Source organism: Dendropsophus ebraccatus, chromosome 12 (genome assembly GCF_027789765.1).
Source record: "Dendropsophus ebraccatus isolate aDenEbr1 chromosome 12, aDenEbr1.pat, whole genome shotgun sequence".
Taxonomy (NCBI): Eukaryota; Metazoa; Chordata; class Amphibia; order Anura; family Hylidae; genus Dendropsophus; species Dendropsophus ebraccatus.
Window position 1 is genome coordinate 9,539,599 of NC_091465.1, and position 27,858 is coordinate 9,567,456.

At 47.4% G+C, this 27,858-nt stretch overlaps 1 protein-coding gene and 1 long non-coding RNA gene across 3 annotated transcripts; one reads left to right on the top strand and one right to left on the bottom strand.

The window, feature by feature from the left end:
- Window positions 1-5,196: 5,196 nt before the first annotated feature.
- On the top strand, window positions 5,197-14,940 carry THAP7 (THAP domain containing 7). Of its 2 annotated transcripts, none has more exons than XM_069949036.1 (7): window positions 5,197-5,318; window positions 5,764-5,870; window positions 10,417-10,624; window positions 10,894-10,973; window positions 11,580-11,735; window positions 13,058-13,192; window positions 13,399-14,940. In XM_069949036.1, exons 2-7 carry the CDS (start codon window positions 5,791-5,793, stop codon window positions 14,048-14,050), a joined length of 1,311 nt encoding a protein of 436 aa, XP_069805137.1. In that variant the 5' UTR covers window positions 5,197-5,318; window positions 5,764-5,790; the 3' UTR covers window positions 14,051-14,940. The 2 variants fall into 2 exon arrangements, with proteins under 2 accessions (XP_069805137.1, XP_069805136.1); XM_069949035.1 differs by having other exon boundaries at window positions 5,204-5,299.
- LOC138770102 (uncharacterized) lies at window positions 12,799-27,799 on the bottom strand. Its single transcript, XR_011359396.1, has 3 exons — window positions 27,711-27,799; window positions 18,016-18,140; window positions 12,799-13,612 (listed from the first exon to the last, which is right to left on the bottom strand). It is a non-coding gene; the product is annotated as an uncharacterized lncRNA (long non-coding RNA).
- Window positions 27,800-27,858: the final 59 nt, after the last annotated feature.

Here is a 27,858-nt window from a genome sequence, read left to right on the forward strand (position 1 = left end):
AGCATGGACGCAGTTTGACCGTATATACTGTATAATGTTGATTTAAACATAAAAAAAAACTTACAAAAAAGGGAGAGTCTTACAAAACTGCTTGGAAGCACAACCCGTTACTTTCTTTAAAAAAATTAAATAAAATTGTCACAGGTATGCTTTAAAAGGGGAACTATCAGCTGGTTAGACAAATCTAACCTGCTATTACGTCCCTATTGCACAGGAGACGCCGAGGAGGATGGCATGTCTCTTACCTTCCTCCTTGGCGCCGTTCCGGTGCAGTTAGTCTGAGGAGAAAGGTAAGAGACATACTGTAAGAGACATATCTTCCTCCTCGGTGTCTCCTGTGCAATAGGAACATATCAGCAGGTTAGATTTGCCTAACCTGCTGCTAGTTCCCCTATAAAGTGTATGTGGTGTCCCACCACAAATGTTACTAGTATTTTACACCCCTTGCAAAAGTCTGTACTTCAAGTCAAAGTGGTAATGAAGTAGTACCTAAGTTTTGCCAAAAGATGTCGCTACTGTATGTAACTTTACTTGTATATTGCACAGCTGTAGTAACTAAGGGTTTATTGTTTGTTATAATCTGCGCACCAATGAGAGCCCTTTTTTCTTCTCTACTTATTTCTGTGCTCCTTTCTTTTTATACACTGTCTTCTCCACCACTCACAGGGGACATTACACCTCCTTTAGGAAGTCGTCACATGGGGAGGGAAAGTACACACCCACACTTGTACTTACCTAAGTCTTAGTGGAGAGAGGAGGCAAGATAAGACGATCCCTGCTGCAGTCCAACTGGGCCCTGGCTTTGCCAGGTCCCCACTCAAGTCCGTGTCCATTGTAGTTTAGTCGGTGGTAGTGGATAGACGCACATGGGAGACACAGACACCAGTTTTTTGAAAGCAGCACTTCTACACACTTTGCAGTGTTAGGTTACTCAGGAGAGAACAAGTCAGAGAACACCCCAACCCACGCCAAGAACACGTCTAAAAGTGCAGGACAATATCCTGATAACAAGAGGAACTGATCCGGATAGAGCAAAGTTGCTAGAAGCCTACGTACTCTATCTCACAGCGTGGGTGTCACCAGGAAATCCTGACCACTCTGCTCAACTTAGGTAACAAGGTCTGGGGCCTGTTTCACCCTAATAGGATGGGTCACCCGACACTGTAGGGCAAACAGGTGGTACACGACAACAGAGGTCGAAACATGGGCACAAGTATACTTCTACTTCATTCTTCTTCATTATTCTTTATTCATTATTCGGGTGGGTCACAACTCCACTCACCGTGATATGTACCCAAGGGACCCCCGAACAGCCTGGCAGGTCACCAACCACAGGGGAAAGGATATAGCCAGCCTCCCTAAAATAAAAGCAGGTGTTCTCCTATACCTGTGTGCCCAACCGGCACTGGCGTCCTGACAGTACAACTACAGGCTGAGCTGTATTCCAACCAACCACAACAGTAGTGGCGTCACACATCACCATCTGGCAAGTGACCGGTCGAACGCCCACACGGGCACACACCACATGTACCAGTCACAATTTTTTTTAAGGCGAATATAACCTGCTGGCAGTTTCCCTTTAAGAACAGAAGCAATGATGATAATAGTGTTAGCGTAGCACAAATGTATCCTACTCCTTTCTACTATATATGGTGTAAAGGGGGATGGGGGCAAGGGGCACCTCAGTGCCATATGATCCCTACATGTCTCTATATAGGGTATACAGAAATAAGCCCAGTGCCCCTCAGAGTATGTGAGCTGACTGCAAGACCCTGACATCTGTATCTGCTTTATATAGGAGCAGCGTATTCCTCGCCGCTCATCCCGTCATCCTTCAAGCCTATAAATATATAGAGATGGAGATAAATCTGGAGCATAATCATCTATTCTTCCCATGCAGCACATTGCTTTATATAGAACTAACGAGCGATCTGTATCCTAAATATAACAATGCAGAAGGCCAAGTTCTCTGCCGTGATCTCTATATACTGCCACATCGACAGCGCGGACCCCCTCCAGCCTCCCTTATTATGGGTTATTCCTTGCTTGTAGTTTATAATCTGATAATGATGCAACTGCCCAGGTTTCCCTTATACACTCAGAAGCCATCACGCAGTATAGAGCCTGAGCTGGAGATGAATTTCCTATGAAGTAGTCACCATGAATGACAAGTATTAACCAGAATTAAAAGGGTTATCCAGGATTAAAAAAAAAAGAAAAACAGCACCACCCCTGTGCTCAGTTTGTGTGCACTATTGCAGTTTAGTTCTATTGAAATGAAAATAGAGATGAGCTGTAATACCTCACAAGACCTGAGGACGGGGGTGGCACTGTTTCTGGGAGAAAGAAACTATGTTTTTCGGAATTGGATAATCCCTTTAAATCCCTTTAAAGGGGATATTGCATAAATGTCCGATAGATGCAGGTCACAGCTCTGAGATCCACACCCCCAGCTTCTTCTGGTGTACTTGTGGGAGGTTTGGAAGCCGGCAACAGCCGAAACAGCTGCATTAAGTGGTTCATGTAACTTCCATTGACCTGTAGTACCTGGCACCATGAGGCTGTATAGGTTATCAGCATGACTCTCAGTTCTATGCTGTTTACGCCAATTCCCAGTAAAGTCAATGGGGGCTCTGTGAGCTGCATACATATCACTTACTCCGGGCACGTTTAAGGGGGGTGAGAGACACCCAAGTGTCATGTCAGACTATTTGTTTACATCAGTGTGTTCTGTGTGCTAGACGACCTGCACAGGTACCTGGCCATCCCACCGGGCACAGGTACCTGACCACACCACCGGGCACAGGAACCTGACCACACCACCGGGCACAGGTACCGGATCACACCACCGGGCACAGGTACCGGATCACACCACCGGGCACAGGTACCTGACCACACCACCGGGCACAGGTACCTGACCACACCACCGGGCACAGGTACCTGACCACACCACCGGGCACAGGTACCTGACCACACCACCGGGCACAGGTACCTGACCACACCACCGGGCACAGGTACCTGACCACACCACCGGGCACAGACGTCATCATATTACATGGGCCGGGGCATTGGACAAGGGATCAGCGCTGTTCACTGATAGAAGTCAACCCAAGCTGAGCAGAAATGATGGCCGACAACGAAGCTGGAGACTTCAAGGAGAGAAGAGGTCTATGTATGAGCCACTGCTGACTATGGTGGTGTCACAGTCACAGTGTGGGCAGGTGTGTCTAGTGGTGGTTGTGTTACAGTGTACAGGACAGGTGTGTCTAGTGGTTGTGTTACAGTGTACAGGGCAGGAGTGTCTAGTAGTGGTGGTGTTGCTCCAGCCCCTGCTGGAGACTGGGAGACCTCACATGGAGCGGTTGCTAGAGACTAGGGAACCTCACATGGGGCAGCTGCTGCTGGAGACTGGGGGACCTCACATGGAGCAGCTGCTGGAGACTGGGGGACCTCACATGGGGCAGCTGCTGCTGGAGACTGGGGGACCTCACATGGGGCAGCTGCTGCTGGAGACTGGGGGACCTCACATGGAGCGGCTGCTGCTGGAGACTGGGGGACCTCAAATGGAGCGGCTGCTGGAGACTGGGGGACCTCACATGGAGCAGCTGCTGGAGACTGGGGGACCTCACATGGAGCGGCTGCTGGAGACTGGGGGACCTCACATGGAGCAGCTGCTGGAGACTGGGGGACCTCACATGGAGCGGCTGCTGCTGGAGACTGGGGGACCTCACATGGAGCAGCTGCTGGAGACTGGGGGACCTCACATGGAGCGGCTGCTGGAGACTTAGGGAACCTCCCATGGAGCGGCTGCTGGAGACTGGGGGACCTCACATGGAGCGGCTGCTGCTGGAGACTGGGGGACCTCACATGGAGCGGCTGCTGGAGACTTAGGGGACCTCACATGGAGCGGCTGCTGCTGGAGACTGGGGGGACCTCACATGGAGCGGTTGTGGAGACTGGGGGACCTCACATGGAGTGGCTGCTGGAGACTGGGGAACCTCACATGGAGTGGCTGCTGCTGGAGACTGGGGGACCTCACATGGAGCGGCTGCTGGAGATTGGGGCACCTCACATGGAGCTGCTGCTGGAGACTGGGGGACCTCACATGGAGCGGCTGCTGGAGACTGGGGGACCTCACATGGAGCGGCTGCTGCTGGAGACTGGGGGCCTCACATGGAGCGGCTGCTGGAGACTGGAGGACCTCACATGGAGCGGCTGCTGGAGACTGGAGGAACTTACATGGAGCGGCTGCTGGAGACTGGAGGAACTTACATGGAGCGGCTGCGGGAGACTGGGGGACCCCACATGGAGCAGCTGCTGGAGACTGGGGGACCTCACATGGAGCAGCTGCTGGAGACTGGGGGACCTCACATGGAGCAGCTGCTGGAGACTGGGGGACCTCACATGGAGCGGCTGCTGCTGGAGACTGGGGTACCTCACATGGAGCGGCTGCTGGAGACTGGGGGACCTCACATGGAGCCGGGGCTGCTGGAGACTGGGGGAGCTCACATGGAGCCGCTGCTGCTGGAGACTGGGGGACCTCGCATGGAGCCACTGCTGCTGGAGACTGGGGGACCTCACATGGAGCGGCTGCTGCTGGAGACTGGGGGACCTCACATGGAGCCGCTGCTGCTGGAGACTGGGGGACCTCACATGGAGCAGCTGCTGGAGACTGGGGGACCTCACATGGAGGGGCATACACTTTCTCCAGACCTGAATCCTATAATAAACCAATAAGCTAAGTCACCATGTAATTCAGTACCCAAAAACCCAAAAATGACCTAAGAGCCGCCCTTCAAGAAAAGTCTGATGCCTCAGCAGACAATACGGAAACTTCATCTGTAATTGATACTCAGGGTCACATGACAAGTTATAGAGCCAGTGATAGTTATTGGGGTGTACCCACCACTCCATGGTGGGAATTGTAGTTTTGCAGCAGCTGGAGGGCCAAGACTTTGACCCCCCTGGCTATAGTGATGTGTGAACAGTATTGCACCCCTTGTATTGTGCTTTTATATGGGCAACTGCAGCTATTGAAAGATAACATTTCCTGTCCTGCTACAACTACAACCCCAGGGCATGATGGGAGATGCTACAGGTTGGGGAATATTCTGTACAGTACAGTATGTGCGCAGGCAGATGGCGCTGCAGTGCGCTCCTCCCGCCAGCAGTCGGCGCTGTGCTGATATAGCGGAGGAGCGGGCGGGCTGTGTGTGCTCTGGATGAGGCCGGTGTACGGTGGATGGGAAGGGAGGAGGATGAGGGCGGCTGGAGACGGATGAGCCGGGACTCGGTGTTTGTGTGTATACAGCGGGCAGGTACCTCGGCTGTGGGAGGAGGAGGAGGAGGCGGCCATGTTTGTTTACGTTCAGCAGAGGTCTCATGTGTCCTGTCATCCACTACTACAACCCCCAGCCTCTCCTATCAGTCTGTCTCCCTATATAGCGGCCTGTACCCCCTTATATGTGCAGAGATAGTGACCCGGGGCTGCTGTGGTACTACAACTCCCAGCATGCCTGGTCACAGCGGAGCAGAGGGGTCGTCGCAGTGTAGCAGCACCATAATAACTTTTGTATTGACTTGAATTGCGATCACATGACTGACGGAGGAGATAGCGAGGCGCGAATGAATGGAACGTTAGAAAGATGGAACGGTAGAATGCCGGTCATGTGACCTATAGGACAGCGTAGTAATGTCACATGACCACAATGTTTTGCAGCGGCTGTGTTATAATCTGATTTGTGTCTTTCTTGTCGCCACCAGACAGGATCTACGCCTGACCGCAACGAGATGGTGCGATCATGTTCTGCTGCTAACTGTGTCAACCGCCAGACCGCGCAGACCAAACGCAAGGGGATAACCTTCCACCGGTGAGTGACGTCACTCCGACCCCTCCGGATGTCAGGACACAATGGGTGTACAGTATAGGATATCAGGGGTGAGGGTGGGGGTCTGACCGCTGGGACCCCTGTGTATGCTTGTGCACTGTGACTCCATTCCCTCTCCAGGCAGCGGAGCACAGCACTCGGCTAGTGGTAGTCACAGTATAGACCACCACTCAATTTACACAACAGACCGCCATTTTCATGATTAACCCCTTAAGGTCCAAGCCAATTTTCGTTTTTGCGCTTTTGCTTTTTCCATTTTATGTTTAAAAGTCCATAGCGCTTGCATTTTTTCACCTAGAGACGTATATGAGCGCTTATTTATTGCGAAACCAATTGTACTTTGCAATGACAGGCATTATTTTTCCATAAAATATGCTGCGAAACCGGAAAAAAATAATTTGCGCTGTCAAATTGAAAAAAAAACGAATTTGTTTTGATTTCGGGGAGTTTTGCATTTACGCCGTTCGTCCCATGGTAAAACTGACTTGTTATGCATGTTCCTCAAGTCGTTACGATTACTATGATATATAACATGTATAACTTATATTGTATCTGATGGCCTGTAAAAAATTCAAACCATTGTTAACAAATATACGTTCCTTAAAATCTCTCTATTCCCAGGCTTATAGCGCTTTTATCCTTTGGTCTATGGGGCTGTGTGAGGTGTCAGTTTTTTGCGCCATGATGTGTTCTTTCTATCGGTACCTTGATTGCGTATATACGTCTTTTTATTACATTTTTTCTGGATTTGATGCGACCAAAAATGCGCAATTTTGCACTTTGGGATTTTTTTGCGCTTACGCCATTTACCGTGCGAGATCAGGAATGTGATTAATTAATAGTTTGGGGCGATTACGCACGCGGCGATAGCAAACATGTTTATTTATTTATTAATTTATATTTATGAAATGGGAAAAGGGGGGTGATTTGGACTTTTATTAGGGGAGGGGATTTTTTATTAATAAAAACACTTTTTTACTTTTTTTTTTACTGTAACTAGAAGCCCTCCTGGGGGACTTGTATATACACAGCACTGATCTCTCATAGAGATCAATGCTGTGTATATACACAGCAAAGATCGATTAGATCGGTCATAGATTGCTATGGACTGCTGCAGGCCATAGCAATCTACTGCCGAGCCGGGATCAGCGTCATTCCGATGCTGAGGCCCGGCACGGCCAGAAGAACGGATCTCCCCCCCGCGATCGCATCGCGGGGGGGAGATCCGACCCACTAGACACCAGGGATGTTGTGCATAAAGCACTTCAATGCAGCTGTCAGGTTTGACAGCTGCATTGAAGTGCTTAATTAGCCGGCGCGGCAACGGGACCCGCGCCGGCTAACAGAGGCACTGCCCGGCTGCACGTGTCAGCCGGGATCAGCGCCGTTCAGAGCGGGGTCCCGCCGGGACCCCGCTCTGAACACCCCCCGCGGAGCCATGACGTATCAGATACGTCATGGGTCGCTAAGGGGTTAATGACCGTCCCTGTGGTCAAATGGCCATCATTTAAAGGAGAAGTCCTGCGAAACTTTTTGTTTAAGTATTGTATTGCCCCCCGAACGTTATACAAATCCCCAATATACACTTATTACAGGAAATGCTTATAAAGTGATTTTCTCCTGCACTTACTACTGCATCAAGGCTTTACTTCCTGGATAACATGGTGATGTCACTTCCTGGATAACATGGTGATGTCACTTCCTGGATAACATGGTGATGTCACTTCCTGGATAACATGGTGATGTCACTTCCTGGATAACATGGTGATGTCACTTCCTGGATAACATGGTGATGTCACTTCCTGGATAACATGGTGATGTCACTTCCTGGATAACATGGTGATGTCACTGCCTGGATAACATGGTGATGTCACTTTCTGGATAAACATGGTGATGTCACTTCCTGGGTAACATGGTGATGTCACTTCCTGGATAACATGGTGATGTCACCTCCTGGATAACATGGTGATGTCACTTCCTGGATAAACATGGTGATGTCACGACCCGACTCCCAGAGCTGTGCGGCTGTGGCTGCTGGAGAGGATGATGGCAGGGGGACACAGGGCACTGGAGGGACACTAAGCATCCCTCTGCCATCATCCTCTCCAGCAGCCACAGCCCGCACAGCTCTGGGAGTCGGGTCGTGACATCACCATGTTTATCCAGGAAGTGACATCACCATGTTATCCAGGAGGTGACATCACCATGTTATCCAGGAAGTGACATCACCATGTTACCCAGGAAGTGACATCTCCATGTTATCCACGAAGTGAAGCCTTTATGCAGTAGTAGGTGCAGGGAAAAAAGCTCTTAATAAGCATTTTCTGTAATAAGTTTATATTGGTGATTTGTATAACTTTTCGACTTGGTACGTCCTGAGCTTTAAAGCGCGCTCCAGAGCGGAGCACGCTTCATAGCAGGTGGGGGCCGGCTGCAGCGTCATTAACCCTTAAACGCCGCAATCGTGTCGCAACCGCAGCGTTTAAGTGTGACAGGGGCAGTCCCCTGTCACTTACCGATCGGACCCCTGCAGTGTGACTGCGGGGGTCCCGATCGTATTAACGGACAGCCGGAGGTCTCTCAGCTTCCTCCGTGCGCTCTGATGTTTAAGTCTGCCTAGCAATGGCATGGCAATGATCAGTGTGTATAATCTAATAAATGCATGTAAAAGTCACCCAGGGGGACTTAAAATGTGTTTAAAAAAAAAAAAAAGTAAAAATTTATTTTTTAAATGCCCCAGAGCGCCTCCCCCAATAAAAGTTTAAATACCCCCTTTCCCATTATATAAATAAAACATATAAAAATAAATAAATAAACATATTGTATACCATAGCGTCAAATTTATTAAAATATAACAAGCGTCATTGCGAACAGGGAACGGCGTAGACGAAAAGAGGGAAAAAAGTGCGCGGATTACCGATTGTTGTTTTTTTTTTTGTTACATTATATTTGAAAAAGTGATCAAAATGTCCGATCTTCACATATATGGTATTAAGAAAAATTGGAGATCATGGCAGAAAAAATGACACCCCATACAGCCCCGTAGGTGAAAAAATAAAACCGTTATAAGCGTCACAATAGGCCTGTTTTATTAATAATTAATTGCAAAAAAGGATTTCATTTAAAAAAATATATATAACATTAGAGAATCTGTGTAACCTGCATATGGTTGTGTTCGGGCTGACCTATAGAATAGTGTCATGTCGCTGTTACCATATAGTGCATTACGTAGACACAGGAACCCCCCAAAAGTTACCATATTGCATTCTTTTTTACAATTTCACCAATTTATATCTTCATAAATAATATATTTGGGATTCCATCATACATGTTATGGTAAAATGAAAGATGCCATAGTACAACTATTTCTGTAAAAAACACAAGCCCTAACATGGCGCTGTAGATAGAAAACTGTAAGCACTAGAGCTCCTAGAAGGCGAGGAGGAAAAAACAAAAACACATAAATAAAAATTTGCCCCGTCCACTGGGTCATTTTGGGCCTGGTCCTCAAAGGGTTAAGTGACCTCTGCCATGCCCTGATCCCTACTGATCCTGTGCATAGATGGTAATTTGTAAAGGTAGGTCACTATTGAAGACCCTCAGCAACTGACCAGTGATGTGAAACAAAGAAGCCCTCTGGGTGACTGAGGAGCTGTAAGTGCTGTCCTCATCTCCAGAACATTTACTATTTCATAGATACAATGCTTTTTAATGCACGTTGCTTACTTTAGCCTTTGGCCCTCTTCTCATCCCATGTAGTGGACCGCTCTCTTCTTTGTGAGTATTGGCTGCTGACACCCCGGGGTGGTCGGGACCTCAGGAGGCAGCATGTATGATTTTCAGGTATCTGTCTCCCTGAGATCACACGTCTCCAGCCAGTTCAGCTCAGCATTGCTGTTTCTCATCCTCACTCCCCCCAGTAAGCGAGAGCAGGACATGGTGGTGCCAAGCTGAATCCAAGAGAGATGAGAATACCCCTTTAAGCAGGGCTTACTGCTGGGGTCTTTTCAAGGTGGTCTGAACATGAAAGCCCCTTTAAAGGGGTAGTTCACCTAATTGTTTTTTCTTTTAAAACAACCGATGCCAGAAAGTGCCAGAGATTTGTAATTTACTTCTACTAAAAAAATCTTTAGTCTTCCAGTACTTATCAGCAGCTGTATATCCTGCAGGAAGTATATTCTCTCCAGTATAGAGCACAGGAGAGGTTTTCTATGGGGATTTGCTGCTGCTCTGGACAGTTCCTGACATGGACAGAGGTGGCAGCAGAGAGCACTGTGTCAGACTGGAAAGAATACACCACCTTCTGCAGGACATACAGCAGCTGATAAGTACTGACTTTTTTTTTTCTATAAATAAAAGTAAATTACAAATTTAAATTACACTTTTTCTGGCACCAGTTGATTTGAAATAGAAAACCAATTTTGGTGAACAATCCCTTTATGGCTGACACATACAGGAGTGAACCCTGGGGCTATTGTCTCTGTTATCCGATGTATGGACTCATTTTGTTTTCTTTTTTTATTTCTAGATTTCCAAAAGAAGAGTCTCGCCGGACGCTGTGGGTGGATGCGGTGTCTCACTCGCACGCGGCTGTCGGCAGTGACTGGACCCCGTCTGTTCACAGCTCCCTGTGCTCCCAGCACTTCCAGGATAAACAGTTTGACCGGACTGGACAGACTGTGCGACTGAGGGACTCTGCGGTCCCGGTTATCTTCTCCACACTCGGAGTACCAAAGGTGCTGGATATGTGTGTGCCTGTGCAGCCCATAACCAGCCCTGTAATACTCTGTAATATTATGGAGGGGGAGACATTTGGGCGCTGCATGTTTACAGATGCCCTATAAGTCATTGATCTGTATAGTGAAATATACAGTAGTACAGATATATATCAGTCCCCCCAGTGGCCACATCCCAGAATGACACTGTGCTTAGCTAGAAGGGAGCGCCTTTTTAGTTTGCATCCAGTAATGTTTTATTACATCTGCTTACTTCTTTTGTGTTCTAGATGCCGCGTCACTGCTCAGCTCTCGGCTGCACCACTCGAGATTCTCGAGAGACAAGAGACGACAACATCTCCTTCCACAGGTCTGCCCTTATTTTATGCTAATGGTAACCTTTATCCTCAACCCACACCATGATGCAGAGTTGCATCGTCATCACTGGAAGGTTCTGACTGTAAAAGTTCCCAATGTTGATCTTATGTTTCCTAACCCTCTGCTCGTGGCCGGTTTGGCTGTCAATCTAAGGTATATGGGTCTATCCTGAACAACCACCAACAGATGATGTCGGTAGACATAGGGGTTAGACGTGGCGGAAAATCACAACCAAGCCCTTTGTTTTGGGAGAGATAAGGCGCAATGGTATCGCTCTTAGGATGGAATGGGAATGTGCATGCTTGGCTACCACTCCATTCATTCTCTATGGGGAACATACCATTAGCTTTCCTTACCACGTGGCTACACTGGTGACTCATTTTAAGGCTGTCAGAAATCACTTCTTCTAAATCCTTCTCTTCTAAAGTCTTTGCCAACACAGCACTGCTGATATGATAATCATATAGAGGATTCCTCCTCTGATAAAAGGCTGCAGTGGGGAGGGACCTGTGAAAGCCCCTGATGTCTTTCTGCACATGTAAACATCGCCACATCGCTAATCTGTTAGATATTTATACGTTTTGCTTTTTGTTACAAGGCTTCCAAGGAAGGATGACCCTAGGCGGAGCCTTTGGATTGCAAACTGCAGAAGAACAAGCCCCTGTGGCAATGGGATTTGGGACCCTTCCTCTGACTATGTGTATTTCTGCTCCAAGCACTTTGAGAAGAGTTGTTTTGAAGCAGTGGGCATCAGGTGGGCTTCTCTGCTTCTTTCGGCTTGAAAATCTAGAAATACTACTTAGGACTACTAAATAAACTGTACAGGAAGCGCAAACCTAGTCACAAGTAGATAACGTTTGGTGTTACCTGTGGCTGTGCTGCAGGGATGCTGTGGTATACACTTCAATATCTTTTACATTGTATTCTGATGTATTTCTGAGCTAATCATAAACACTGTAAATGAAGCTCACACAATATTGTATCTTTAGAACTTTATGACCTCTGGGACCTCCACCAATCCTAAGAATAGAGAGGATACAGTGCCGATCTGACAGAGGTGCCAGGGTCCCCACACTGATGAGGGGCAACACCCTGGAATAGCTGTCTGTGGATAGATACCTGGCCTTGGTTTTTCCCTTGTCATTACATTGACTTATAGGGCCACTTAATATGGTGGTTTTGGTGGTTTCCCTACAGGAGCCACCCCTTGGCTGGGTCCTTCCCTGAGGGATATCTGGTTAGTCCTGGGTTTCGAGACTCTCAAATGAGGCTCCACGGGCTTCTTTTGCATATCACATATACATAGGAATATAAAGTGATGCCAGGAGCCTCCCAGAAAGACATCCGATACTTTACTGTCTGCAAATTCCATTTATTGACGCACAGGACCTGTAGTCATTTTCATCCTGAGCTTCCAGTTTCCAGTATACTGTGCTGGAATTGTAGTTAAAGGGAACCTGTCACCGCGGACGCGGGCACAGAGCCCGCCCGACCCCCCCCGGTGCAGTCCCCGGATACTTACCCTTTCCGGCGAGTCTGGCTCCTGGAGCCAGTCCCGGGACGAAGATATCAGCACCCGAAGGCTTGAGATGAGTCCGATGCCCGTAGAGAATGACGGCTCCATTCATTCTGTATGGGCATCGAACTCATCTCATGTAATTTGCATTCAGCGAGCGCACGGCTTCTGACGCTGATATCTTTGTCCTGGGACCAACTCCAGGAGCGGGACTCGCTGGAAAGGGTAAGTATCCGAGGGCTGCACCGGGGGTCGGGCAGGCTTTCTGCCTGTGTCCCCGGTGACAGGTTCCCTTTAAAGGGTACTCCTGAGAATTATATTTTTTTTCATCCACTGGTGTCAGAAAGTTATACAGATTTGTCAATGTACTGGAAGCTGATAAGTACTGGAAAGATTATGTGGGTTTTTTTCCGACAAATCTGTATAACTTTCTGAAACCCCTTTAAGATAAGTCACACTCTATGGGAGAGGGGAGAACAAGGGAAATATTCACTCTACTTGAAACAAGTTCTTATATAATGAAGGTTACATGATCTCTGGTGTCTTCCTTGTTTTTACAGTGGCTACCATCGTCTGAAGGAAGACGCAGTGCCGACAATATTTACACCATCAGCAAAACTGCGGAGAACTGCAAAGCTCAAAACACAGAAAAAGAAAACCTCAAATATCATAAAAACAAAAGTAAAGAGGAAAAAGTAAGTCTGTTCATGTATCTTTGGTCATCCAGTGAGTTCCATGCTTACATCTCCCTAGGGACCGTCCAATGACTTGTGGCTCAGGCAGCATAAAATTGGACAGGATATTTTCCATATGCTGATATGTTGTGAGTTCCCTTTGCTGGGTGTAATATGGACTTTATCTATTTTTCGGTTGTGTTCACTTACTTTACTTTCTTCTATAGGGACTTCCTGGTAAACAATAACACAGTTCCGCCGGAGAGTGTCGATCCTTCCAGCAACCAGTGTTTTGATGGACGTTACGACAATGTACCCACACCAGATCTGGTTAACTTCCATGGACTATGCCCTGAAAACATTGATATTCCTGGAGATGCCGCTCCAGCTGAAGGAGCCTTGGCCACTACTGTGGAGCACCAGATGCATCCAGAGGCCGCCCTGGAAGACATAGAGGTTGCATCCGTAATGAACGGGCCGCTATCGGACTTAGAACTGTCACATGTACGAGAGATCTCCGAAATGTCTCTGAACACAGAACCCCCTGAGGGAGCAGACAAAACCCCTCGGCCTGTGTCTCCCTCTACGTACATGATGCGCATTCCACAGCCGCCTGGGGCTTACATACAGAACGAGCATAGTTACCATGTGGGCAATGCCCTTCTGTGGAAGCGAAGAGCAGAGGCAGCCCTGGAGGCTCTGAGCAAGGTTCAGAGGCAGCTGGAGGCTTGTAAGAGGCGAGAACAGCGGCTCCGTCTACGGATCTCTTCTTTACAGCAGGAACATATGCGGGAGCGGCGCGCACAGTCTGACGTCAGAGAAAAGCTAAAGGAACATCTCCAAGTGTTCGAGCTCCAGCTCATCAATGACTTTGTGTAAATGACTGCCATGATGCCAGTGGCCAGTAAAGAGGGGTGGTCCATGTCTTATCATAATATAAAATGTCCCCCATACTAAAGCTGGCCATTAGATAAGTGTCTACTGAACCCGGCAATACTGATGAGATCTCCCAACCATCTAATGTGTATGTGGCCTACCAACACGCTGTCAGCAGTCTACTCCCCATTCAGTACACATGTCCACCCAGCCAAGCTGAGCATGCATTTGTGTGGAGGGATTGGGAGAGATAGCCGAACCAGCTTTCAGCCAACAGTTATCCTATGTGTCTGCTCAGTCTTAGGGTACCAATATCACCCTGTGTAATAGGATCAGCACACTTGTTTGTCGGCTGATCGGGCTGTTCTAACCTGCTGATATGTCATCGGCTTTTGGCCACACATCTTCCTGTGTAAAAGGGGATACATGGTCAACGTCTGATTGCAGGAACAGGCCACACAACTGATTGAGCCTTGCGAAGGCTCTGTAAACTGGCTTGGACCACTAATATGGCCCTTAGTATTTCAATACCTAAAAGGCCTGTTACGGGCCAGTTATCTGCCTAATGAGGCAGATATCGCCTCGGATGTGCGGCCTGCAATCACTGACCATGCCCAGGATAGAAGTCTATGGAGACTAGACCGTATTAGTTCACATTGACCCATAGACTGTAATATGTCCTATACAGTCCATACTTACAGGTCCGCAATTGGCCTAAGTAGATCTGAGTTAACCCAAATCTCCCTCCTGGTTGATGGTTCGTATCTACTGATACATTGTAACAAACATTCAGCTGGCAGCAAGGAATCTGGATGATGAATTGAAAAACAAAGGCCATTAAAGGACAACTCCGGCCCAAACTATTTTTTACTATGTTATTACTTATGGAAAGTTAGACAAATTTCTAATGTACATTAATGATGGGAAATGCACATATAGGGCTATTTCCCTTAATTTAGCAAATCAGGGAGACTTCAGATTCTCTCAGAAACAGTGACGTCACGAACTGGGGGTGTAATTACAATGGAGTGTCCAGCAGGGGCCCACTATATAGAAGTCAATGAGTACCATTGACTTCTATATATAGGGCACCCCTGCTGGACACTCCATTAGAATTACAATGGATGTGTATGTAAATGTAATATACAGTATGTTTTTGATTGAATTTATGGAATACTTTGGGGAGCAAGTGTCCTTGCTCCTCAAAGCAATCCATAAATGTATTTAACCAGTACGTTTGGAGGTCACCGAGCAGGGAGGGAGAGATGTGCCTATGCATCTACCTCCCCCCTCCCTCCCTGCTCGGTGCTGCTGCCACATATACAAAGTACTACTACTCCCATTATCTGCTCATAGTATGAGCAGATAATGGGGGAGTAGTACGTGTGCTGTCCCCATAACGAACGCCGCCGCACAGCTGCTTCTCACAAGGGCTTCAGCATGCCCCCTCCGCCGCTTCCCTTCCTCCTTCCAGCTAACAAGTTCTAACTATCCCGCCGCTCTCTGCTCCCATATACCGCCTCCAGATCCGCACTGCATGCCAGCCGGGTACAGGAAGCACTGGGAGCACCGTGCTCCCTGCGGGGTGGGGGTGCTTCCTATCCCCGGCCGGCATGCAGTGCGGACCAGGAGGCGGTATATTGGAAGAAGAGAGAGGCGGGATAGTTAGAACTTGTTAGCTGGAAGGAGGAGGGGAAGCGGTGGAGGGGGCATGCTGAAGCCCTTGTGAGGAGCAGCTGTGCGGCGGCGGCGTTCGTTATGGGGATAGCACACTTACAACTCCCCCATTATCTGCTCATACTATGAGCAGATAATGGGAGTAGTAGTACAGTGTATATGTGGCAGCAGCAGCACCTAGCAGGGAGGGAGGGGGGAGGTATATGCACTTCTCTCCCTCCCTGCTCGGTGCCTTCCAAATGTTCTGGTTGAATACATTTATGGATTACTTTGGGGAGCAAGGACACTCCATTGTAATTACACCCCCTGGTTCGTGAAATCACTGTTTCTGAGAGAATCTGAAGTCTCCCATATCTACTAAATTAAGGAATATAGCCCTATATGTGCATTTCCCATAATTAATGTACATTAGAAATTTGTTTAACTTTCCATAAGTAATAACATATAAAAAAATAATTTTGGCCGGACTTCTCCTTTAAAGGAGAAGTCCGGCCAAAATTAATTTTTGATATGTTGTTACTTATGAAAAGTTATACAAATTTCTAATGTACATTAATTATGGGAAATGCACATATAGAGCTATTTCCCTTAATTTAGTAGATCAGGAAGTGTTAGAAATATCTCTGAAGAAGTGACGTCACGACCCAGGGTGTAATTCCTATGGAGTGTCCAGCAGGGGGCGCTCTCTATATAGAAGTCTATGGGACTTTATTGTTTCTATGGGTTTCTATGTAATGTAATGTAATGTAGTGTACAGTGCTTTATTGAATGAATACATCTATGGAATACTTTGGGGAGAAAGTGTCCTTGCTCCCCAAAGTATTGCATAAATGTATTCATTCAATACATTCAATACACAGTAAGCCCGCCGATCTGCCGAATTTCCGCCGCATTCCCGCCGATCCGGACCATATACATTGAACTACAGCTCCCATCATCTGCTTCTAGTATGAACAGGTGATGGGAGCTGTAGCTGGGTAAGGGATATGACATGCCGCCGGGCGCAGGGGGGAGCCGCTCAGTACACAGGAGCGCTCCCCCCTCCTCCTCCTCCTTCCGTGATAACTTCCGCCTATACCAATGCTGACTCCCTGCCTGGCCGCCGCTCTCCGCTCTCCCCCCATACATACCGGCTCCCGATGCATCCTGGTGTCCGCGCTGATGCCGGGAGCCGGTATATGTGAGCGGAGAGCGGCGGCCAGGCAGGGAGTCAGCATTGGTATAGGCGGAAGTTATCCCGGAAGGAGGAGGGGGGAGAGCTGCTGTGTACTGAGCGGCTCCCCCCTGCGCCCGGCGGCATGTGATATCCCTTACCCAACTACAGCTCCCATCACCTGTTCATACTAGAAGCAGATGATGGGAGCTGTAGTTCAATGTATATGGTCCGGATCGGCGGGAATGCGGCGGAAATGCGGCGGAAATGCGGCGGATCGGCGGGCTTACTGTGTATTGAATGAATACATTTATGCAATACTTTGGGGAGCAAGGACACTTGCTCCCCAAAGTATTCCATAGATGTATTCATTCAATAAAGCACTGTACACTACATTACATTACATTACATAGAAACCCATAGAAACAATAAAGTCCCATAGACTTCTATATAGAGAGCGCCCCCTGCTGGACACTCCATAGGAATTACACCCTGGGTCGTGACGTCACTTCTTCAGAGATATTTCTAACACTTCCTGATCTACTAAATTAAGGGAAATAGCAGTATATGTGCATTTCCCATAATTAATGTACATTAGAAATTTGTATAACTTTTCATAAGTAACAACATATCAAAAATTAATTTTGGCCGGACTTCTCCTTTAAGAATTGACAAAACTTTTTAGTAATGAACTGGTTACGCTACATACGACAGGACGAGGTCTTCAAAGATTTAGTTCTGTTTGATCATACTGTAAAAACAATAACCGAGGAAGCGAGTGTCAGAGTTTACATGTAGCGCCAAACAGAACCTTTGATTTAAATGGGTTATCTACAGTGGACACTGTACATTCAGCAGTTGTCTGATATCTCTCTGCTCTGATACTAGAGGGGTCCTGAGTAAAGCCCCCACCATAAGCCCTATAGAGTACTGTCCAGGGCAGGTAACCAGTTTAATGCTGTAGTGACAGAGACTTCATGGCAACATTCCCTTTCCCTGCTTACAATATTCTACACTGTCTGCCATATTTGCCTGCAGAGATGGGTTTGTCCTGTTGACATTCAATATTTTGGGGCTTTTCCTTTCATTTTGTAAACGTGTCTGGTTCCATAATAAACTTGTATTTCGTGTAGTTTACCTGGTCCTGCTGTTTTTCTGCTGTCCCATCTTATTCGTGATCCTGTTGTCCGTCATCTTAGGGACTTCTGCATTGTTTACCATTATTTTCATATTGGGTTATCCTGTATTCAAGGTTCAGCGATCCTGAAAAGCAGGAGCAGTAAAAATACATAAATTCTATATATAATCCTACAACCTTTTAAATCTTTTGACATGTGTAGGGGATCCAGGACAGATCCAAATTATTTTTAATGCGACAGGGACACGTCAATGTTTCCTTAGGTACCTGCACCTACACCTACCTGCAAGATGTCAGCAGCAGATCCTATAAGGTGCATGGTGCAGCCTCCATGGATGTGACTTTTTACACCAGCACATCCCACAGATTATTTCTGAGCAAGGTCTGCAGTGTGGCCCCCAAGGCATTATCCTGCTGACCGCTGCCATGAAGGGGATGGGGGCCGTCTTGGTGTGTATAATGGTTAGGTAGGTGGTACATGTCACAGTAACATCCACATGATGCCAGAACACAAGGTCTGCAGCAGAACATTGCCCATCACACTTCCCCACCATCTTGTCTTCTTCCCATAGTGCATCCTGATGCCATCTCTCCCAGGTAAGTGAAGCGCACGCACCGGTCATTTATATGATGGAGAATGTGACCCATCACACCAGACACCTTCTTCCTTTATTCCATTGCTCCAGTCTTGATGCTAATTGTAGCCACTATCAGTGTTGAACAGGAGTCACATGGAACCCACACACAGCAAGCTGCCATGTCCTGTGTCATCTGTCTTATTTCTATCATATATAAAGCAGTCACTTTTCAATATATTAAAGGGTTGTCCGTGATAAATTCATAATGTGTGATGCTGCAGGGGACATGACAGTGATTTATACTTACCTGTCCTGCTCCATTGCAGCTGCAGAATCCCAGGCCAGCGTTTTCACAACGTCAGGCTAACGTGCATCTGGGTCTATGCTGAACGGCCATTTCTAATGGGAGCATCACGTCAGCGGATTTTGTGAAAACGCTGACCGTGACGGAGAGCAGGCAGCCTAGGAACGGGAAGCTGTGCGGAATGGGATGGGTAAGTATGCATCACTGTCATGTCCCTAGCAGCCCTGGCAGTGTTGCTCATTATGGATTTATCCGCACCGTCCGCATGAGAAAAGCTGCCTGGGTGAGAAACACAGCCTGCATGAGGAAGACTTCTCCCTCAGCCTTCTCCCTCTGACAGCCACTGCACCAATTCCTCCACCCTGTGCCAGTTACTGCCCTAATGCCTCCACCTTGTGCCAGTTACTGCCCTAATGCCTCCACCCTGTGCCAGTTACTGCCCTAATGCCTCCACCTTGTGCCAGTGACTGCCCTAATGCCTCCACCCTGTGCCAGTTACTGCCCTAATGCCTCCACCCTGTGCCAGTTACTGCCCTAATGCCTCCACCCTGTGCCAGTTACTGCCCTAATGCCTCCACCCTGTGCCAGTTACTGCCCTAATGCCTCCACCCTGTGCCAGTTACTGCCCTAATGCCTCCACCCTGTGCCAGTTACTGCCCTAATGCCTCCACCCTGTGCCAGTTACTGCCCTGTTTTCCCATTGGGTTTAATTTACACTCCTCACTCTCACCCACAAAGCTCTCCCCAGTGCTGCACCTCTCTACAACCCCTCACCAATGCTGCACCAGTTTTCTTGGATACCTTACCCTGGGCAATCAGACTAATTTCTGATATACACAGTTTTAAACGTGCCCTCCATCATGGCATCCCCACTACCACCACCACCACTATCAATCAGCAGTGTTCCCTCCATGCTCTGTACATACAGAGCCTGGCTGGTCACCTGCTCCTCTACCATTACATGCTCTAACCTCTTCATAAAAGATTTCAGGACCATAGCATATATAAGGCACTAGGGATTGTCCGAACCGAGTTCGGTTCGGGTTCGTACGAACCCGAACTCTCAGTAATGATTCCCGCTGTATCCCAGTTTTCCAGGCGGTCCTCCCGCTGTATCCACCCGCTCCACGGAGCGGGCAGACAGCGGGAATCTGATGCCGAGCGTTCGGGTTCATACCATCCCTATAAGGCACCTTCTGCCTCTAGCACAGTTGCCATTTGGAAATGTTGTCCTTTTCCAGAGGTTGTAAGCTCTGGTAAGCAAGGTCCTCACTGCTCCCTATTTCCATATAGATTGTAAGCTTTTGTAAGTAGGGTCCTCACTCCTCTTGTGTATTCCACTATTTCCATCAAGATTATAAGCTCTTGTGAGCAGAGTCCTCACTCCTTATGCAGTGTCCCAGAGTGGGTGTACACTGCTTCTTTAAGAACATGTATAGGTTGGTACTGTGTATTATAGGCTCTGGTGTTGAAGCCTGTAGTATGCTGCTCCCACCACCAGATGTCACTGTACTGTTTGCACAGCTGAAGGTAAATGGTTAACTGATTTTTGTATTATTATGTGACTCCAGCCAGTGTTTCCTGATTTTATGTCTAGCCAACCCCTGAGCCAGCTACCTCAGAGGTCACTTTCCTATCACAGAGGGGTAGCTTACATCTTTTGTCCAATTAGATTCCCCCCTGAAAAGCCTTTATATATATATCCTCCAGAGTATTGTATGAACAAGAGTGTATACCAGAGTGCCTGCTGCAGAGATTCTTCCAGGGCCTGGCCTGAGGCCAGGACCCATTTGAGGGACTTGCAAAAGATTATTCTACTTTCTGCAAGTCTTATCTTCCTAGCCATGTCCAGTTATTGCCTTAAGGTGTCAAGGCTGCGGTAAAAGGGATCAAGGGACAACCCTGTCTACACTGGGTGGCTATTCCTCATCCTGATGATCTAGGTACAAGTCAGAAGTTAAGCTAAGTGCAATAAGCCGAATCTCCACTGCTGGCTGCTAGGTTTCCTAAGGGGTCACCCCAATGGCTAGCTCTCCACAAGGCAGGGTCTACATCACTGTGTCTGTGTCACTCTGTGCCCTAGACAGCATTAGGTGGAAGTTCATACCGATGGGTGTAGCTAACGCCTCTCTGAAGCCCCCACTGCTGAGAATCCTAGGATCTAGACAAAGCCCCAATACCCTGAGCCAGCCATAAGCCCACTACTCCTCTCAAGTTACCACTGCTAAACTTAACCAAGGGTTATCTTGTCACTGTCACATATTGTTAGTATATTCTATATTCACAGACTGTTTCAACGCTTATCTGTATTTTTCTCAGTACCAAGGTTAAATTCACCAAAAGTTTCTTTTTGCCCATCTGAAAGCGTCCCAGCTGTGATCTGTACAAGTGAGAACTACAAGTGGTCTTTGTCTTATAGAGATTTCTCAACTGTTAATAGACTGTCTATTGCTCTAACAAGACTGATATATAAACACCTATATACCTGTATTGCACTACCAAGCTTTCAGTAAAAATTTAAGCCTGTTTCTTGGACTCAGTGCTTATTAATGCGCAACACCCTGCACAACACAAACCCTAAAACCAAGAGCAGCCATTTAAGTGTATCCAGAGGTGGGCAATCTACCAACCTTGGCCACATAATATGTTCCTCCTGGGTCGCTGCATTTGTGTTTCCTATTTCCTCATGGATTGTAAGCTCTTGTGAGCAGGGTCCTCACTCTTCGTGTCTCCTGATTCCTCATAGATTGTACATTCTTGTGATTAGGGTCTTCACTCCTGTGTCCCACCTCCCCATAGATTGTAAGCTCTTGTAATTAGAGTTATCACGCCTCTTGTGTCCCTCCTCCTCATGGATTGTAAGCTCTTGTGAGCAGGGCCCCCACTTGTCTCATGTCCCCCTACATGGACAAGCAAAGGCATGATTTCCATGCATTTTATTTTAGTCACAGACTAGGCACACCTGAACATGTCTGTACGCTGCCTGCAGAAGATGTAAAATCTGCTCGCAAAGAGTCTGCAAGTCATTTCAAAGCTAAGCAGCTATAGACTACTACAGTAAAATCTGATATAGCTGAAATGTCTCGCCGTTGTGGGAACAGTTGCAATACCATCTGTCACGTTTATGGAGTATACGCTTAAAGCGACTCTGTAGCCACTGTGGAACCCTTCCCCCCCCCCCCCCCCCCAAACTACTTATACCTTGTTGTAGCTTAGGCAAAGTTTTGTAAAGCAGGTTAGGCTTTCCTGAGGCAGCAAATCTAACTTTAGTAGCGGGGCTGCCGTGTCTAAGGGGCGGACCGAGAGCGTTCGTGCACTAGTGTAGTGCCGCCTTTGTGGTGTTGCTGGTCGTCTCCCCCTGCCTGCCTTCACAGGGTTCCATGTGAATGCGCATGCAGCATTTTTTTAGCTTCGGCGCCGCTGTGGTGACATGGCCGGGTCCGTGCCACCTCTGTGGTGTCTCCTCTACCCTGCCCCATAGCATACCATGTTGGCGCACACTGCCTACATCATCTTGTAAAGTCCTTGGGATCGGATCCCGCGAAGGCGCACTGACGTGACCGGCTAGACTAGTTTGATAAAGCCCGTTGCATCAGTGCGCCTGCGAGGGTTCTGATCCCAAGAACTCTACAAGATGACGTAGGGAGTGTGCGCCAACATGGTATGCGATGGGGCGGGGTGGCTGCTGACAGGCATGCGAGCCGGGGCTGGGCCGAGAGCGTCACTAAACAGGGCGTGGAAGACGGGCCATGTCACTACAGCAGCGCCCAAGCCGCATGCGCATTCACATGGAACCCTGTGAAGGCGGGCAGGGGGCGGCACGGGAGGCAGGGGGAGACGACCAGCAACACCATAATGGCGGCGCTACACTAGGGCACGAACGCTCTCGGTCCGCTTCATAGACACGGCAGCCCTGCTAAAGTTGGATTTTCTGCCTCATGAAAGCCTAACCTGCTTTAAAAAACATACCACCAGAAAGGACTTCGCCTAAGTTACAACAAGGTATAAGTAGTTTGGGGGGGGTTCACAGTGGCTAGAGTCGCTTTAAGGCCCAAAGACGCACCATGACAGCGCTCAACATGAAGTCCTATGAGCTTTACTTTGGATGCAAGATTGGTGATCAAGACAAATCCTGGGCTCCTCACATCTGTTGTGCCAGATGCGCTGTTGATCTTAGAGGTTGGCTGAGAGGTTCTCACAGGTCAATGCCGTTTGCTGTTCCAATGATATGGCGGAAACTGAAGGATCGTGTGACCAACTTCTGTCTAACTAACCAATGTCTCTGGTTTCAATAAGAAATCCATTGAATATGACAATCTGCCTGCAGCTATGAGATCAGTGCCACATGATGATACTCTTCCAGTACCAAAGCCACCAGAGACATGGAGCCTAGAGGAGGCAGCAGTCATGAAGACGTTGCAGTCGATAGATTAGAGATGAGGAACAATGCTGATTTCGACTTTGAGCCATGTATGTCTGGTGATCCTCATCTTATATCACAGCCAGAACTGAATGACTTGGTCTGGGACTTGCGTTTATCAAAGGAAAATGGAGAATTACTGGCTTCAAATCTTCAGGGATGGCATCTGCTGTCACCAGGTAACATTGAAATGCTTCATAATCAGCAAAACTTAAAGGGATATTCCACTCAGAATGAATTTTTCATATGTTGCTGCCCAGGCACCAAACATAAAGAAACAGGTAATGCTTACCTCTCCGGTTTTCTCCTACATCAGGGGTGTCAAACTCAAATACACAGTGGGCCAAAATTAAAAAATTGGACAAAGTCGCGGCCCAACCTTGATAATTATTGAATAGCAAATGCCGCGGTGCTGGCATTACCAGAGCAGCGTGCGTTGTTCCTGGCACTGTCAGTGGTGTGCGTCTCCCAGCCCTGTGCACTATGATAAATGAAATGACATGATAAATTGCTATGATATGATTAAACCCCAACCCATGTAATAGCCAATCCCCCCAAAATTGCCCCACATACTAGCCAGCCCTTCCAATAGTGCCCAAATAGTAGCCAGCCCACCAAGTTTCCCATATAGTAGCCAGCCCTCCCTAATAGTCTCATATAGTAGCCAGCCCTCCCCAATAGTCTCATATAGTAGCCAGCCCTCCTCAATAGTCTCATATAGTAGCCAGCCCTCCCCAATAGTCTCATATAGTAGCCAGCCCTCCCCAATAGTCTCATATAGTAGCCAGCCCTCCCCAATAGTCTCATATAGTACCAGCTCTCCCCCATAGTCTCTTATATAGTAGCCAACCCTCCCCATAGTCTCTTATATAGTAGCCACCCCCCCATAGTCTCATATAGTAGCCAGCCCTCCCCCATAGTCTCTTATATAGTAGCCAGCCCTCTCCCATAGTCTCTTATATAGTAGCCACCCCCCCATAGTCTCTAATATAGTAGCCAGCCCTCCCCAATAGTCTCATGTAGTAGCCAGCCCTTCCCAATAGTCTCATACCTATTACAGCCCTCCCCCATAGTAGCCATGGCGGGCCAGATGTAATTAAAACTCTGAATTGCCTGGCGGGCCAAAAATAATGACACGACGGGCCAGAGTTTGATATGACTGTCCTACATAATCTTAGGTCCCCGCTAAACGATCCCGCCTACATCTCTGAGATGGACTCTTCTGGCAGTGACAACCCCCTCAGCCAATCATTGGCCGCTATGCCGCCCTGTCTCAGTCAGTGATTGGCTGAGGGGCCGTCACTGCCAGATGAGTCAGTCTCGGAGGTGGAGGAGGGATCGTTCAGGCGAGGACTGAAAAAGATGTGGGAAGACTCCAGGGGACTGGGAAAAAAGGTAGGAATAGGCTGCTTGTTATGTTCTGCAACTGGGCAGCAACATATTAAAAGTTAATTCTAAATGGAATACCCTTTTAATCACGTTTCTCAACATTTGTTAGAGATACAGATTATCAGGAGTTATATTCTCTCTTAGCTCGAATGGGTTTGTCATAATCACTTCACAAAGCAAAACATTCGAAAAGATTTGTTGTCCAGTGAGAAGGGGGGGGGGGCTCTATGGCAATGATCTGTATAAGGTGGGGGTCTACTCAGCATATCTGTATGAAGGGGTCTACTTTAAAGGGAATCTGATCTGGGATCTGTATTCATTGGTTGGTCTGGTCTGTCTGAATAACGAGATATGGTCTATGGTCTGTATTATATGTGGGCTGGCCTGGAGTCTAAATTTACAGGGGGGAGAGTATATGATCTCCTCTGAATTGTATATAAAGGAGGGTATTTGGTGTTTGGGTTAGGGGCTCTGGTCTGGAGTCTGTATTATATTGGGGATGGCCTGGGACCTACATTTAGGGGAGGATGTCTGTAAAAGGTCTGCTCTGAAGTCTATATAAAGAGGGGATATCTGTTGTCTGGATTAGGGGCTCTGGTCTGGGGTCTGTATTTGTATGGTAGGTGATCTATAGCAGTATGTGGGGTCTGAATTAGGGGATGTGGTCTGGGGTCTGTAATATCTGGGGCCTAAATATAGAGGCGATCTAGTCAAGTGTATAAATTGTATTTGGGGTCTAGATTAAGGGCAATCTACACTATAGTCTATACAGTATGAGCTGGTTTGGAAGTCATACTTGCCAAAACTTTGAGTTATACTACAACTACCAGCAAGGTCTGGTGTCTTTATAAGGGGGTCTATATTTATGAAGGGTCTGGGGTCAGTATTTATAAGAGAATCTAGCCTGGGCTCTGTATTTTTATGGGGGTCTAGCTTGCGGTCTGTATTTATTAAGGCTGCAAACACACACAGCTTATTTTGGGAAACCTGCCACTGCAGTTTTTGTGCCAAAACCAGAAATGGATTCAAATAGGATGGAAAATATAAAGGGAGGACTTGTAATTTCTTTTTATGTTGGATCCTCTTCTGGTTTTTAGACAGAAACTGCAGTGGCAATTTTTCCAAAATAAGCTGTTTGTGTTTACAGCCTGAGTGTTAAGTCTGGGGTCTGTACTTATAAGGGGTCTAGTCTGGGGTCTGTATTTATAAGGGGTCTAGTCTGGGGTCTGTATTTATAAGGGGTCTAGTCTGGGGTCTAGTTTGGGGTCTATATTTATAAGGAGTCTAGTCTGGGGTCTGTATTTATAAATGGTCTAGTCTGAGGTCTGCATTTATAAGGGGTTTAGTCTGGGCTCTGTATTTATAAAGGGTTTAGTCTGGGGTCTGTATTTATAAGGGGTCTAGTCTGGGGTCTGTATTTATAAGGGGTCTAGTCTGGGGTCTTTATTTATAAGGGGTTTAGTCTGTATTTATAAGGGGGTTTAGTCTGGGGTCTGTATTTATAAGGGGGTTTAGTCTGGGGTCTGTATTTATAAGGGGTCTAGTCTGGGGTCTGTATTTAAAAGGGGGTTTAGTCTGGGGTCTGTATTTATAAGGGGGTTTAGTCTGAGGTCTGTATTTATAAGGGGGTTTAGTCTGGGGTCTGTATTTATAAGGGGGTTTAGTCTGGGGTCTGTATTTATAAGGGGGTTTAGTCTGAGGTCTGTATTTATAAGGGGTCTGGTCTGCGGTCTGTATTTATAAAAGGCATTTAGTCTGTGGTCTGTATAAGGGGTTTAGTCTGCGGTCTGTATTTATAAGGGGTTTAGTCTGCGGTCTGTATTTATAAGGGGTCTGGTCTGCGGTCTGTATTTATAAAAGGCATTTAGTCTGTGGTCTGTATTTATAAGGGGTTTAGTCTGAGGTCTGTATTTATAAAGGGTCTAGTCTGGGGTTTGTCTTTATAAGGGGTTTAGTCTGTATTTATAAGGGGTTTAGTCTGTATTTATAATGGGGTTTAGTTTGGGGTCTGTATTTATAAGGGGTATAGTCTGGGGTCTATATTTATAAGGGGTCTGGTCTGTGGTCTGTATTTATAAGGGGTTTAGTCTGGGGTCTGTATTTATAAGTGGTCAAGTGGTCTAGTCTGGGGTCTGTATTTATGAAAGGGTCTTGTCTGGTGTTTTGCACACGCCACTGGTGTGGTTTCCTCTGTGTTCCAGCTAGCTGTGGTGGGTTCCTGACCTGCAGCTTCTATTGATTTCAATGAAAGCTTTAGCATAGGACAGCGCTGTAAAGGCCCTATTACATGGAATGATTATTACCGTCCCATGAACGATGTCGGCTGATCGTTGCAGACCGCTGTTGAAAGACAAACTGTGATAACAGCGATCTGCTGCTGTCGCTCCGTGGGATAGGAGAGGCTGCAGCAGACCGCCGCTATCCTCTATTGGCCCCCCTGACCATCTAGCGATCACCCGGGCAGCAAATTAGGCGAGGAATTGAAGAGGAAAGTTTTCTGCTTGAAATTTTCCTCATCTCTGATGGAATAGGTGCGGAAATTCAAAGCCCCAATGAACTCTATGGGATTTCTCCAGCGGTTCCTGACATCAATTCTTTGGGCATAAAGCGGAACGTTCTGCACGGAAATCCCATTGAACACAACGGGACACTGATATGTACATATTTTACAGGCAGAATTTGAAGAGGAATGCATGTAAAAGTGCGGATTCAGCTTGAGATTCCTCAGTGTGAACATAGCCCTATAGTTTGAGCGTAGTTTTTGGCAGTATCTACACTGAGGTAAAAGGCTGAGGTGGCGGTCTGTATGAAGACACAAACCCTGTCAGAGAATGATGGGAGTTGTAGTTTAGGAAGAACTGGAGCGCCACAGGTTGGGGAGAACACACAGGGGCTGCTCTGGAGTCTGTATTCTTATCTCCGGGTGTTATAAAGACCTCTTTTAGCACAATGCCTATATAATTAGTAATAATACACGGTATAATAACCAGCAATACGTTATTACACGGTCGGGGACTCGTCGAGTTGATAATAGTTCAGGATTCCAGTCAGGGCTCCCTGGCGCCACACGGTACTGGAGTGATGCGGTCGCGCGGAGGGATTCCTGAGGAAGAAAGAAGGGCCGGACAATCAGCGTTGGAGTCAGTAAGCCA